The sequence below is a fragment of the Lissotriton vulgaris genome, chromosome 1_2 (assembly GCF_964263255.1).
Source record: "Lissotriton vulgaris chromosome 1_2, aLisVul1.2, whole genome shotgun sequence".
Classification (NCBI taxonomy): Eukaryota; Metazoa; Chordata; class Amphibia; order Caudata; family Salamandridae; genus Lissotriton; species Lissotriton vulgaris.
Window position 1 is genome coordinate 322,966,007 of NC_141686.1, and position 15,542 is coordinate 322,981,548.

Genomic DNA, 15,542 nt, shown 5'->3' on the forward strand with positions numbered 1-15,542 from the left:
GCGCCGATTGGTAACAGCGGGAGGGGATCCACAGCAGGGGGGCCTTTAGCGGCACCATGTGCAGCCGGCGGGCAGATCAGTACCGGCACAATCTCAGCGTCTCCCATAGTGCACCGAACAGGACTTCCCCCAGGTCAGCCAGAGCAGGGAGTGCTGTAACTGCTCCGATGCGGGCACAGTAGGTGGCAGGCTCGGCGGGAGGTCTGAGCGCTGAGGTCTCTCCACCGCAATCCTCCGTCCCCGGGCACACCAACTAGGCCGCAGCCCCGGCCTCAGGCAGGAGGCGAGGGAGGCCGGAAGTGCCTGCAGCCGGGATGATCCACTGTCGTCCTCGGAGGGGGCAGCTCGGTGCCAGCAATTCGGTTCAAACTTCGCCGGCCAGTGGCGGGTTGTTGCGGGAGCACCCGCTGACGCTTTCAGGCCAAAGCAAGCATTTTCAGCGGATAAATGGCCTGTGGTAGGGGAGCTTCTCACAGAGCTCTACCCAGGCACGTCTGGCACCATTGCGTGTTCAGCCACGCCCCGTGCATATGCGTCCCATGGAAACAAATCGGGACATAGACCATAATGTTTTGAGAGCATGGGGTTTACCTCCAGTTATTGGTCATTTCCCTTGTGGAGGATGCAGCTTGTGCCACCTTACAACAAGTACCAAGACACTGGACCTGGAGCCTGGCAAACTTTGGGAACAAAGACACCATACCAACTGTAACTCTAGCAACGTCGTTTATTTGATTGTGTGCCCATGCGGTCTGAAGTATGAGGGCATGACGACTAGGAAGGTGAAACAGCGCATCTGCGAGCATCGCAGTAATATCAGATGTCGGAAAAATACGACAAAACTTACTGGTCACTTCCTAGAAGTTAATCATACCCCGAATGATATCAAATGGACGATTATAGAACAGTTGAGACATGGCACAGAGGCAAATTTATTTGAGAAAGAACAGCGGTGGATTTATCGCCTTTCTACCCACGTGTCTGGTCTTAATGATACCATACCCTGGGGATCAATACTGAGGCGCTAACATTCCAGATCCATATGTGTAGGTGCCTTTTCACTGATTGCATGCGACCTCTCACTATCCCATTTGATTAATTAACACCAAAATATGCGGGTATTGCCAAGGTGTCCTTTTTACCTTGAGGGTTAGGGATTCTTTCCGTTTGTATTGCCGCTTACATCTGGATAAAACTGTCGCACTTCGACAGGGTGAGAGTAATGGTGTTTGAACAATGACATGCCTTAGTGCTGATTTTAATTTGTGATTCCCTTCATTCCTCTACTGAAGAAACTTTGTCAATGATGCTGGTTCACTTTGCTAGTAATGCTGGTTCACTCTATGAGAGTTTGTTGTTTTAATCAACAATAAAAGCAAATGACACTAAGTTACCCCCAGAAGTATGTATTGCGTGTAATTGAAAGTTATCTTGACGGGGGCCTTTCCTGCCATATGTGGATTTACACGCTTCATAGTAGATCTGCTAATCAAAACATGCTGATGGATATAAATAATTGTTTTGGCAGTTTTATTTATTGTTTGTTATTTTATTCATATGTGCACGTTTTATATACGCAATGATTTAACCTTTTCTATCATCCTAGGCGTGGTTGATTAAAAGTGGTCGGTGGGCCCTTTAACAGATGGGGCCTCGCCGGAGTCACGTGGTACACGTTATAACGCTTGACGTAACCTGACGTCACTCCGCCCCGTGTCATTCGCGCGGCGGACGTCACTCCGCCAGTGTCATTCGGGCGGCGGAAGTGAACGTTGAGGTCATACGCGGGGAGCCGCTTCGGCGGAAGTGAGTTGAAGGCTCAGCTTCTTCTTCTTTTATAACGTTTCCCGGTGTGTTCGGTCTTTTCCGTGTCCCGCTGCTTTAGTTACTGATTCATCGTGTTTGCGCACAGTTATTCACTTGTTACCACATGAGTTACATTGGCAACTCGCTCCGTTTTTTCCAGTAACGCTGGGCGTGAAGAGGACCCCTGCCACCAGCCCTTGAATGAACGTGAGTGTCTGTTGACACTTTCAGGGGCAATTGAATGGCTTTTTACCGTGTTCTGCTCTTCCTGGGTGACTCTTTACTGTTGTGCACTCCCTTGTTTTTGCCACCATGCATGCAATCGAAGGCTGGGTGTACAATTAAGAGAACAAATGTTATCATTTTGGTCTCCCCTGATTTTAGCACGGGTTGAGATTTGAAATGCCTGCATCTTTTGGTCATTTCTCTAGGTTAATGTATCCTAACAGTTTATATCTCAACCACGTGGGATTTGCAGGCTGAGCTGTTCGTACTTGCACAACCCGATAATGCAGGGTTTTTTAGCAACTCTCTTAAATGGTGGTTTGAAGTTGTATAATTTTTTTTAGTGGGAAATACAGTGTGGAGAACTTGGAGTTTAATTGCACAATGGTATGATACACTTATTTTAACCTTATTTAGGTGTTCCCTATCGATGATATTTCAATAAGTATGTGCATTTAATGTATAAATGGTTTGTACATATGGTGTCTGTACTTTAATAACATTTTGTGTTGCACATACAAGATCCTTAGCTGATCTAAGGAGAGTCTACACGGGAGATCCGTGAGTTTAAGAGAGAGAGAATATCTCTCCTAGTTTTGTCCACCACCCCCGTATGGGTATGCCTTAGGGTGCATTCTCTGGTGTGGGGTGAGGTTAGGTCCTGATGAATGCTGAGTGAATGGTACTCATGATAGCTGAAACATGTTGACCATTTTTTGAACGTTTAAGGACACTTGGTTTATCCAGAAGGTGTCCGCCTTTTTTCATAAAAAATAAAAATAATTTTTTAATGAAGGATGGCTATCCCTCTATTAAAATGTGTCTTCTTTTAATCACTTCACGATTATTGGGCACTACACTTTAGGCCTTTTAGGAAAAGGAACCCAATGATATTAAACACCTACTTGTCAGGTGTATGAGGGTTCATTTTCCAACCCACAGTTCCTCACACTGCTGTTTTATTATTTCCCCTCCTATTCCTTGTTTTCCCAACCTTGGTTGTGGGTTATAAGGTTTTTTTTGGGGGGGATTTTTTGTCGCTCTTTTGTTGTTTAATATAATTTGTCAAGTATACACGCTACAACAGTACCCTGGTGGACTGTATATCGGGTTCAGACATCCAAAATATGGTTAAAGTCTCCTGTGCGTCCAACTGCTCGACCTACCCATGCCGCCGGGTCTGGTGCCTCTTTTCCGCTCGTTTCCCCCGTTTTTTGTGGCCTTTTCTCCACTTTCCTGGGACCTTTCTGCCTCTGTTCCACTCGTTTCCCCACATCTTTTGTGACCTTTTCTGCCCTTTCTTGGGACCCTTCTGCCTCTGCCACTCGTTTCCCCCTCAATTGTTGTGCCCTTTTGCCTTCTGTTTCCTTCGTCGCCCCTCGCCACTGCGTCCCCTGCGGCCCCGCCCCCCCCTGACTGCCCATTTGCTGCCCCCACCTAACGCCTCTCAGCTGCTCCTCCCTCCCACCTCCCCATATAGGCTGGCCGCTGCGTGGTGAGGAGAGTGACCCTTGACCATTCCAGGTAAGTCGCTCCCCCTCCGCACAGCACCGCCTGTGCCTGTTCTCTCCCTCGCTGCCCCTGTGTCTTTCTGCCCGTTTTCCCTTCTGTTCCCCTTGCTGCCCCCGTGTCTCTCTGCCTGGTTTTTCATTCTGCTCCCCTCGTGGCCCCCGTGTCTCTCTGCCCGTTTTAAGTCGAGTAATATATTACTCAAAACTATTGTGTTGAAACCAACTCTTAAAACCAAAGGCTTTGGGAGACAGATTACGCACAGTGCATGTGCCCATGCACACGCTTTTCTCCCGAGCCTCGGCATCACACTTCGAAGGAATTCCTTCCGCTCCTTATCTCCTCAGGCACTTAGCGTCTACGTGTGTCTCCCAGGCTCCTCACAGTGCCATATGTCCTCAGGGCATCACACTTCTAACGTGAACGACCGTCTGCTCCTTGGAATGCTGGCATGGTTGCCCAGTGCTGCCTGATCTTCTTCAAAGGCAGCTTGTAACCCGAGCTGCCCTCTGCCTTTGCATTCTGAACTCTTTCTTAGATTTCACACACAGTCCATAGCGCTTCCTTCTACCTTTCACCAGGCACACACACACACACCACCAGCCATCAGTGCACTCTTTCACCAGGCACACACACACCACCAGCCATGAGTGCACGCTTTCACCGGGCACAAACACCACCAGCTGTCAGTGCACGCTTCCACCAGGCACACACCAGCAAACGGCAGTGCACGCTTTCACCAGGCATACAAACACCACCAGCCATCAGTGCACGCTTTCACCAGGCATACACACCACCGGCCGTCAGTGCACGCTTTCACCAGGCACACACACCACCAGCCACCAGTGCACGCTTTCACCAGGCATACACACCACTGCCCGTCAGTGCACGCTTTCACCTGGCTCACACACACACCAACAGCCATCAGTGCACGATTTCACCAGGCATACACACCACCGGGCGTTGGTGCACACTCTCACCAGGCACAGACACCATCAGTCATCAGTGCACGCATTCACCAGGCATACACACCACCGGCCGTCAGTGCACGCTTTCACCAGGCACACACACACACCACCAGCCATCAGTGCACGCTTTCACCAGGCATACACACCACCACCCATCGGTGCACGCTTTCACCTGGCACACACGCACACCACCAGCCATCAGTGCACGATTTCACCAGGCATACACACCACCGGCCGTCAGTGCACACTCTCACCAGGCACAGACACCATCAGCCATCAGTGCACACATTCACCAGGCATACACACCACCAGTGCATGCTTTCACCAGGCATACACACCACCGGCCGTCAGTGCACGCTTTCACCAGGCACACACACACACCACCAGCCATCAATGCACGCTTTCACCAGGCATACACACCACCGGCCGGCAGTGCACACTCACCAGGCACAGACACCATCAGTGCACGCTTTCACTGGGCACAAACACCACCATCCGTCAGTACACGCCTCCACCAGGCACACACCACCAAAAGGCAGTGCACGCTTTCACCAGGCACACGCACCACCAGCCGTCAGTGCACGCTTTCACCAGGCACACACCACCAGCTGTCAGTGCACGCTTTCACCAGAGACACACACTACCAGCCATCAGTGCACGCTTCCACCTGGCACACACACCACCAGCCGGCCACACACACACCACAAGCCATCATTGCATGCTTTCAACAGGCACACACACACCACCAGCCATCAGTGCACGCTTTCACCAGGCGTACACACCACTGGCCGTCAGTGCACACTTTCACCGGGCACAGACACCATCAGTCGTCAGTGCACGCTTCCACCAGGCACACACCACCAGCTGTCAGTGTACACTTTCACCAGGCACACACACACCACCAGCCATCAGTGCACGCTTTCACCTTGCATACACACCACCAGCCGCCAGTGCACACTTTCACCAGGCACACACACACCACCAGCCATCAGTGCACGCTAATACCAGGCATACACACCACCGGCCGTCAGTGCACGCTTTCACCAGGCACACACACACACCACCCGCCATCAGTGCACGCTTATACCAGGCATACACACCACTGGCCGTCAGTGCACACTCTCACCAGGCACAGACACCATCAGCCATCAGTGCACGCATTCACCAGGCATACACACCCCCGGCCGTCAGTGCACGCTTCCACCAGGCACACACCACCAAAAGGCAGTGCACGCTTTCACCAGAAACACACACTACCAGCCATCAGTGCACGCTTCCACCAGGCACACACACCACCAGCCGGCCAGGCACACACACACCACCAGCCATCATTGCATGCTTTCAACAGGCACACACACACACCACCAGTGCACGCTTTCACCAGGCATACACACCACCCGCCATCAATGCACACTTTCACCGGGCACAGACACCATCAGTCGTCAGTGCACGCTTTCACTAGGGGCACACACACACCGCCAGCCATCGGTGCACGCTTTCACCAGGCATACAAACCACCGGCCGTCAGTGCACACTTTCACCAGGCACACACACACACACACCACCAGCCATCAGTGCACGCTTTCACCAGGCATACACACCACCGGCCGTCAGTGCACGCTTTCACCGGGCACAAACACCACCAGCCTTCAGTGCACGATTCCTCCAGGCACCCACCACCAGATGTCAGTGCACGCTTTAAGCAGGCACACACACCACCAGCCGCTAGTGCGCGCTTTCACCTGGCACACACACACCACCAGCCATCAGTGCACGCTTTCACCAGGCATACACACCACCGGCTGTCAGTGCACGCTTTCACCAGGCACACGCGCACACACACACACACAAACACCACCAGCCGTCAGTGCACGCTTTCACCGGGCACAAACACCACCAGCCGTCAGTGCACACTTTCACCGGGCACAAACACCACCAGCCGTCAGTGCACGCTTTCACCGGGCACAAACACCACCAGCCTTCAGTGCACGATTCCTCCAGGCACCCACCACCAGATGTCAGTGCACGCTTTAAGCAGGCACACACACCACCAGCCGTCAGTGCGCGCTTTCACTAGGCACACACCACCAGCCACCAGTGCATGCTTCCACCAGGCACACAGCACCAGCCGGCCAGGCACACACACCGCACCAGCCATCAGTGCATGCTTTCTAATGGCGCACACACACCACCAGCCATCAGTGCACATTTTCACCAGGCATACACACCACCGGCCGTCAGTGCACACTTTCACCAGGCACAGACACCATCAGTCAGGGCACGCTTACACCAGGCACACACCACCAGCCGTCAGTGCACGCTTTCACCAGGCACACACCTGCACAAGGCGCAGCTGACAGAAGTCCACCCTGGAAGGAAGATCTGCACAAGGCTCAGCTGACAGAAGTCCTGCCTGGAAGGAAGATCTGCACAAGGCGCAGCTGGCAGAGGTCCTGCCTAGTAAGGAAGATCTGCACAGGGCGCAGCTGACCGAAGTCCCTGCCTGGGAGGAAGATCTGCACAACGCACAGCTGGCAGAGGTCCAGCCTAGAAAGGAAGATATGCACAAGGCGCAGCTGGCAGAGATCCTGCCTAGTAAGGAAGATATGCACAAGGCGTGGCTGACAGAAGTCCTGCCTAGTAAGGAAGATCTGCACAGGGCGCAGCTGACCGAAGACCCTGCCTGGGAGGAAGATCTGCACAACGCACAGCTGGCAGAGGTCCAGCCTAGAAAGGAAGATATGCACAAGGCGCAGCTGGCAGAGATCCTGCCTAGTAAGGAAGATATGCACAAGGCGTGGCTGGCAGAAGTCCAGCCTAGAAAGGAATATCTGCACGAAGGGCAGCTGACAGAAGTTCACCCTGGAAGGAAGATCTGCACGAGGCACAGCTGACTGAAGTCCAGCCTGGAAGGAAGAGCTGCACAAGGCGCAGCTGACAGAAGTCCTGGCTAGAAAGGAAGATATGCACAAGGCGCAGCTGACAGAGGTCCACCCTGGAAGGAAGAGCTGCACAAGGCGCAGCAGACAGAAGTCCACCCTGGAAGGAAGATATGCACAAGGCACAGCTGACAGAAGTCCAGCTGGGCAGGAAGATCTGCACGAGGCGCAGCTGACAGAAGTCCTGCCTGTAAGGAAGATATGCACAAGGCACAGCTGACAGAATTCCAGCCTAAAAAGGAAGATATGTACAAGGCACAGCTGACAGAAGTCCTGCCTAGAAAGGAAGATATGCACAAGGCGCAGCTGGCAGAAGTCCTGACTCGAAGGAAGATCTGCACAAGGCACAGCTGCCAGAATTCCACCCTGGAAGGAAGATATGAACGAGGCGCAGCTGACAGAAGGTCTACCTGGCGATGACCTCAAAGCAGTGAGAGAGACCCACAGACCACAAGATCCTTCAAGCCCAGCTAGCCACACTGGACACAATGTAAACCAAAGGCCTGATTTAGATTTCAGCAGATGGTTTATTCCATCACAAATGTGACAGGTATCCTGCCTGCCCCATTAAGAATGCATTACATCCTGTGGCAATTAAAATAAGGCAGGCAGGATATCTGTCACGTTTTGATAATGCCTTTCCGTTGTTTGCAGAGTTTTAATCCACGAAGTGCCATGGAAACTCTGACGCACTCTGCAGACTTCCGCTAGTGGCAGAGTTTAAGTTGCACTGCTCTCACTGATTTTTAGTGCTAGGAGTTTGTCCCACACTGTAAAAGCAGCACGAACGGCACTACGCGTTGCGCCAGAGGGCGCTGCTGCTTTCTGCCGCTCAAATTGACATTCTAATCGAGTGGCAGCTTCATCAACGCGAATGGCAGATTTCTACACTCGAGTGGTCGCGACCTGCCGTGACCTCCTGCAATGAGAAATGTCGCCAGGAGGAGGTCTAGAACATTATATTTTCTCACAAGCACTCACCACCTTACCGTTGGAGAACTGCGAGAGAAAAAAAACTCAGTTCTGCTTTACTTCATGGAGTTTTTTTGAACTCTGCACTCTGGGCAAAAATTTGCGAGCTCCGCAGGCAGAGCTGAATTCTTCGTCCACCCCTAGTTTTGAGGCAATAATCTGTTGGACAAACTCTAAACTAGGCCACAATAAGTGTTGTAGAAGAAGTGAGAACCACAGCCTTGTGAGTGTCAGGCCGTTATTTGACTTCTGATATACCCCAAAGAGTGAGTGAGCAGCCAGAGGGCAGTAGAGGGACCGAAGGCATGAAATTAGATAAACTAGAAGATGAAAAATATGGAAAGGTAGAAATGCCGCATCACCTGTGGATAACTGACACCTCCTCCCGTCTCTGCCAAATGCCCATCCAGTCACAAAGTGGCATCCTGGGCCCCAAACGGACAACGTCATGCCAGATGCCATGTAATGGTGGAAAAGGGTAAAAAAAGAGTAATGTGTACACATTTGCTGCGGGGCTATGTCAGGTAAATTATTGGTTGTGATGGATTCTCCATAAGTACTAAATGACTGATATTATTGAATATTAAATTATGTGAATCAACGTCTGTTTGCCTTATCTGCGCTTATAATGTAAAGGACGGGCCTTACAGTGAACCCCTCGTTCTGTTTTACACAAAAGCCCTGGAAGGAGCTGCATCTTACAGAACTTTATCTACTTTAGGAAGAACTAAAGACTTGCTTTTTAAAGTTGTCTTCCAGGGCCAGAACCAGGCTCTGTAAGCTGCACTAGTTTCAGGGAGATGGCCAGATGTTATGGCGATAGGAAACCCCCCTCATCTCACAATAATGTTCCAATCTTCCAGGTTAGAAGAAACCAGAAATGCTTAAACCAAGGGAGCTGTTGAAAGTGTCAAAGGTGCCTTATGAAGAGCGAGTAAAGACAGGAGTTGGCATTTGAGATGATCTTAAGTGAATCGGAAAGAATGAGAAGAAGTGTGTAAATGGAGTTGCTTTTGTTGTATACTTCATGAAGAGTTACTGGAAATTCTGCAGCCCAGCCTGATCCAACTCTTTTTCTAAAATCTGTTGTTGTTTAAATGAAATCTTGACCATATGCGTCTATCTTAAACAAAACCTCAAGCACTTGGGTGCCCTGTGAGCGCCTTTACTTTGCTCAGTTACTCTGTGACCACTGGTAAATCACCTCCTTTTCAGACATTAATAAGATATCACCTGATCAACAGAACCTTTAGTTAAATATCTGTGTGATGAAATATTTCTTGCTAATTTTGAAAGGTGGTAAAGAAGAAGAGGGAGATTTACTAATATTTTGCGCCGTATTTGCATTACAAAAGTGGCACAAAACAGCGCAAAATCTTTTTTTTCCTAATTTACTTTCCAGCGCTAAACTTTTTTAGCGCTGGAAATAATGTAAAAGTAATGTGAAGCAGCGCATAGCACTGCTTCGCATTACTTCACACATTGGGACCTGCCAAGGGGGGTGCTTGTGCGTTCCCGTGCAACCACCCAAGATTTCTCATGCTAAACCCATTTTACTAAAATCAGTAGATTGGGTTTAGCGTGAGAAAACTGCACCCTTTTAAACTAGACACAAGGAAGGAGAAATGATTTAATTTCTCCTTCCTTTTCTGACTTTGCATGCGGGCTGCACTGCGCAACATGCATACAAAGTGGGAAAAGCCTTCCCTCGTGTCTGACATAGTATTTTGTACAGGAAGGGTGTCCTTCCTGTGCAAAATCGATGCTGGACTCACACGCACACCCTAGCGCTCTGGTGCTAAGGTGTGTGCTTGATGCAGTGCCGCTGTAATCTGTGCCGACGAAAGGGAAGGAGAGAGCCATATCTTTGAAAATATGTTGCTCTCCTGTTCCCTTCCTGTCGCGCCACGCAGCGCAGCCTCGCAGGGGAGGGCTGTGCTGCATTGTGTGGAGATTTGGTAAATCTTCCCCCAAAACGTCTTTTACACCTAGTTAAACATTGTGAATTCTCATTCCATTATGTTTCAATTTAGTAATTTTAAATATCTTTACATCCAACAGAAAACAAGCCTTGAATGTATGAAATGACCATCAATAAAGAAGCGAATGCTGTAAATCTTCAATAATAGCAGAAATATTGAGCTACAGTATTCAGGAAAACATCAGCGCAGTCGGCGACAGATGAACCTGCACACAAACTGACAGATCTCGGATGAAGGATCAAGGGCAGTTCAGTGATGGTAAGAGTCTGAGCTGTGCACCTCCACGCCACAAGACGAAGAAATGACCTTAGGAAAATTAAGGCAACAACAATAACAAACCGCCTCCTGTATAAACAAGTGTCCAACACCAGCTTTGATCGGATCGGTATGATGTGATTACCACAGTGCTCTGTTTTATAAAATGATGACAAGCCATCATTCCGTGCTCTAGGAGAATTGTAAACTCTTTCTGGACAAACCACAGTAACCACAGAAGAGCACAGAGAACGGAGCCATACAACTGACGGATAAAGGAAAGAGGAGTTCTTCTATCTACAATACAATAGACTGTCCTAATTGTCACCGGCCAGAAGGAAGATACATCTTTACCCGCAAGCGTGCATAGCCATAATCCAATCTAAAGGCACAATCACCTACAAAGACACCTTCTACGTATTAGGAGTGTGGTAAATATTTGGTGGCTATTGTATTTTATTGTTAAAACAGAAATCAAACGTGTAAAATACCGCACACATATTAAATGTGTGAGAAAAACACAAGTGCTTTATCAGCCATGTTGGCCAATCAGGAAATGCAGTCATGGGATGTAGACAAATATATACCCGACCCACAGACACTAACCAAGAAAGATGAATCATACACATGCAGCAAGAGCTTTAGTTTGTCATCACTTCTCAAGCTTCATCAGCACACGTACCCAGGACAAAAACCATTCAAGTGCAGTGAATGTGTCAAGAGCTTTAGTCAGTTATCGAGCCTTCAAACACATCAGCGAACACACACAGGGGAAAAACCATTCAAGTGCAGTGAATGTGGGAAGTGCTTTAGTCAGTTATCAAACCTTCAAAGACATCAGCGAATACACCCAGGGGGAAAGCCATTCAAGTGCAGTGAATGTGTCAAGAGCTTTAGTAGGTTATCAGAACTACAAAGACACCAGCGAACACACACACGGGAAAAGCCATTCAAGTGCAGTGAATGTGTCAAGAGCTTTAGTAGGTTATCAGAACTACAAAGACACCAGCGAACACACACACGGGAAAAGCCATTCAAGTGCAGTGAATGTGTCAAGAGCTTTAGTAGGTTATCAGAACTACAAAGACACCAGCGAACACACACACGGGAAAAGCCATTCAAGTGCAGTGAATGTGTCAAGAGCTTTAGTAGGTTATCAGAACTACAAAGACACCAGCGAACACACACACGGGAAAAACCATTCAAGTGCAGTGAATGTGTGCAGAGCTTTAGTAGGTTATCAAGCCTTCAAATACATAATCAAACACACACAGGGGAAAAGCCATTCAAGTGCAGTGAATGTGTGAAGAGCTTTAGTAGGTTATCAAACCTTCAAATACATAATCAAACACACACAGGGGAAAAGCCATTCAAGTGCAGTGAATGTGTGAAGAGCTTTAGTACGTTATCATACCTAAAATGTCATCAGCGAACACACACAGGGGAAAAACCCTATCATTGTAGTGAATGTAACAGTAGTTTTCGAGACTCTTCGGCATTAAGGAATCATCAGCTAACAACTCACACAGGAGAAAATCCATTCAAGTGCAGTGAATGTGCAAAGTGCTTTAGTCATTTATCAAGCCTTCAAACACATCAACGAACACACACAGGGGAAAAACCATTCAACTGCAATGAATGTGGGAAGAGCTTTAGTCAATTATCAACCCGACAAATTCATCAGCGAACACACACAGGGGAAAAACTCTATCATTGTGGTGAATGTGACAGTAGTTTTAGTTACTCTTCAGCATTAAGGTATCATCAGCGAACACACACAGGGGAAAAACCATTCAAGTGCAGTGAATGTGCAAAGTGCTTTAGTCTGTTATCACACCTTCAAAGCCATCAGCGAACACACACAGGGGAAAAACCATTCAAGTGCAGTGAATGTGCAAAGAGCTTTAGTCAGTTATCACACCTCCAAAGCCATCAGCGAATTCACACAGGGGAGAAACCATTCAAGTGCAGTGAATGTGCAAAGAGCTTTAGTCGGTTATCGAGCCTTCAAAGCCATCAGCGAACACACACGGGGGAAAAACCATTCAAGTGCAATGACTGTGGGAAGAGCTTTAGTCAGTTATCACACCTCCAAAGACATCAGCGAACTCACACAGGGGAGAATTCAAGTGCAGTGAATGTGCAAAGAGCTTTAGTCGGTTATCACACATTCAAAGTCATCAGCGAACACACACGGGGGAAAACCATTCAAGTGCAATGACTGTGGGAAGAGCTTTAGTCGACGATCTGAGCTACAAAGTCATCAGCGAACACACAGGGGGAAAACATAAAAGGGCACTGAAAGTGAGAAGGGCTTTTGTCAATTTTCGATCCCACACAGCCCTCAGTGACTACACTCCTTCATTTAACTCACATGGAAATAATCCTAGAGATGCAGAGATTCCGGAAATAATTTAAGAACATCAAAAATAATATTGACCCGTCTAAGGACATAGACAAGAGCAGAACAGTGCAGTTATTGTGAGAGAAATGAATTACGGAAAAAGATAAAATTCAAATTATGTATGACTTTAAAATACCAATGATAGAAGACCTGAATAGCAGTAAAGAAGAAAAACAGATAACAGTATTTGCAGAATTATAAAAGTGTTTGTTTCCAGTGATTGTTCACTTCCGTACACATAGCAAAGTGACATGATGTACCAGGATACACAGTGGGAGACAAGCACAATGTGGATTAAAAGAAAAGAAACATTGTTGATTTTTTTTTTTGGTGAAGAAGAGATACAAAGAAAAACATTCGATCGTACCTGACCACACTACCTGTAAAAGCAACACTGAACAATTCTGGGACTAACAGCGGTATTTCAGTTAACTTGTCGGATTAGTGATAAAACCTATAAACCCAACACACCCAGAGTGGACATGTTGTTAGGGCTCTGGAGATGGAAGCTTCATGGGTAAAATGCATGTATTACTATTAACAAATGCCACTGCAGTATATGTAATGTACTAAAGCGAAGCACAGGTGTTCAAGAAATAACCTATTTTCAGATATAAAAGAGCATATACCTTGTTTTTAAGTAACGTTTGGTGCATCTTTTACACACTGTTATCGGTTGATGGTTCAGCTCTTGCCTCGCGCATTATTACTAAGTGAGACCCGTGGCTCCTCTCCGACTTGGCTCTCCCTATTCATTTTGTGACTTGCCAAAATCTATATTTTACCAGAATTTAGCCATTGTAAGCAGTAGACTCTGTTTGAAGAATGTGGTGAAATAGCGAAATCTCACATCAAAAGCATGTATGTGCCGTGACAATCAGTTGCAATCCCAGCAACTCATCTTCCACACTTGATTGTCCTTTGTCCTGAAGTGTTCTGAAGGATTTGTCGTATGAATGCCAGAAGTGGCAGTGACATTCATGAAGCTAAAGCTAGCAAGAGTGTGTGGGAGATAGAGAGGGGGAGAGATAAAGAGAGCGAGAGTGACAAAGAAAGGGGGAGAAAAAGAGAGAAATGGAAGGATGGGGAACGGCACGTTATTTGTACTCACCTAAAAATAGAAGAAACAGCGGAATACATGTCAATGTGTGACATCACCAGAGAAACGGTCGAGCACCTGTGAATTTATATGGTTATTTTTATAGACCCATGTCCTGCCAATAAACAGGGCACAAGTAAGGAAAATAGTGAAGGAGCCCATTATCATATGCAAATCACAGTGACTTCACATGTAGTGGTATCACAAGAAGTGATGTCAGGCCCTTATAATAATTTTCACGTGAAAGGTTGACGGCCTGTTTTAAAAACAAGAAACATAAAATAATGTAAAAATAGGTTTTTGATTTCAGTTTTTATACATCATGTGTTTTGCCCACTATTAGTTTGTAACTAAACTCGGAAATGACTGAAAGTGTAAATATTTTTAAACAGATATGTGGAACTTGAAAATTACATTTTTAAACAGTTTTCAGCGAATAAATAAAATGTGCTTTTAATTTGCGTTTGTTTCCTGACGTTATTCTTTATCCAGCCTCTAAACCCCAAAGTGTTTCACATTTACAATGTATTAACCACTTGGCTGCTAATGACAAGGGTAACTCGTCATGCCCCTCCCATTCATTTCAATGGAAATCTCATTAAATGAGCTGAATTCCCTTAGCAGCTAAGTGGTTAAGCAATAAAAGGACTAATTTTGTCAAGTTCTCTGTTCCTCTCGCGCCACTCACACAAACAAACACTCAGAGGCCTGTAAAGCAATAGTGAATTTGAGTAATTTATGATGAATTGAAATGAGAGAAAGAGAAGAACAGAGCAAGGTGCAGGATATATTAAAGAAAATGAAAAAAGAGACACAAGACTTTAACCTGTTCTGTGTACTAGCACTTTACGTAAACAAGTTGTGCTGTGCGTTGTGAACAGGCTGTCACCCCCTTTTTTTCATTTACTTTAATTTGCAGCAATCCTCCAGGTTACTTTTTCTCAATATTACACTTCAGGTCGCTCATTTGTCGGCATGGGTTTTGTCCTCACACAGGTCTAGGATGGGCCTTCTCAAGGTAGAAGGCGCTGTAATAGGAATAATAAATCAGACATATATGAAATTGTATGTAAACAAATGAGTGCCTTTCAGTTATCGGGCCCCACCAGACTCACATCTACACATGTAATTGAGCACCAGACTAAAGTGACTCCTCCCTGTATAAATATGTGCCATCAGTAATCGGGCTGATGGTTCCGCTGATGCGCACAGCAAATACAGTTTTTGGGATTGTGTGCATTGGCCTAAATTTTAATTGCTGAAGTTTTACGCAGTTTTGCTGATGCGCACAGTGTATAAGGCTTGTGGATATTGCGCACTGTAAGCAGATCACTGAAGTTTACCCTTAAGTAGTAACTAAGTCAAAACATAGTATGTACATCA

At 47.2% G+C, this 15,542-nt stretch overlaps 1 protein-coding gene across 1 annotated transcript; it reads left to right on the plus strand.

Annotated features, from left to right (window-relative positions):
• Positions 1 to 1,715: 1,715 nt before the first annotated feature.
• On the plus strand, positions 1,716 to 14,127 carry LOC147736624 (uncharacterized). The gene is made up of 3 exons (XM_086953380.1): positions 1,716 to 1,806; positions 10,481 to 11,556; positions 11,641 to 14,127. The coding sequence occupies exons 2-3, from the start codon at positions 11,162 to 11,164 to the stop codon at positions 12,875 to 12,877; spliced, it is 1,632 nt and encodes a 543-aa protein (XP_086809506.1). The 5' UTR covers positions 1,716 to 1,806; positions 10,481 to 11,161; the 3' UTR covers positions 12,878 to 14,127.
• The last annotated feature ends 1,415 nt before the right edge of the window (positions 14,128 to 15,542 follow it).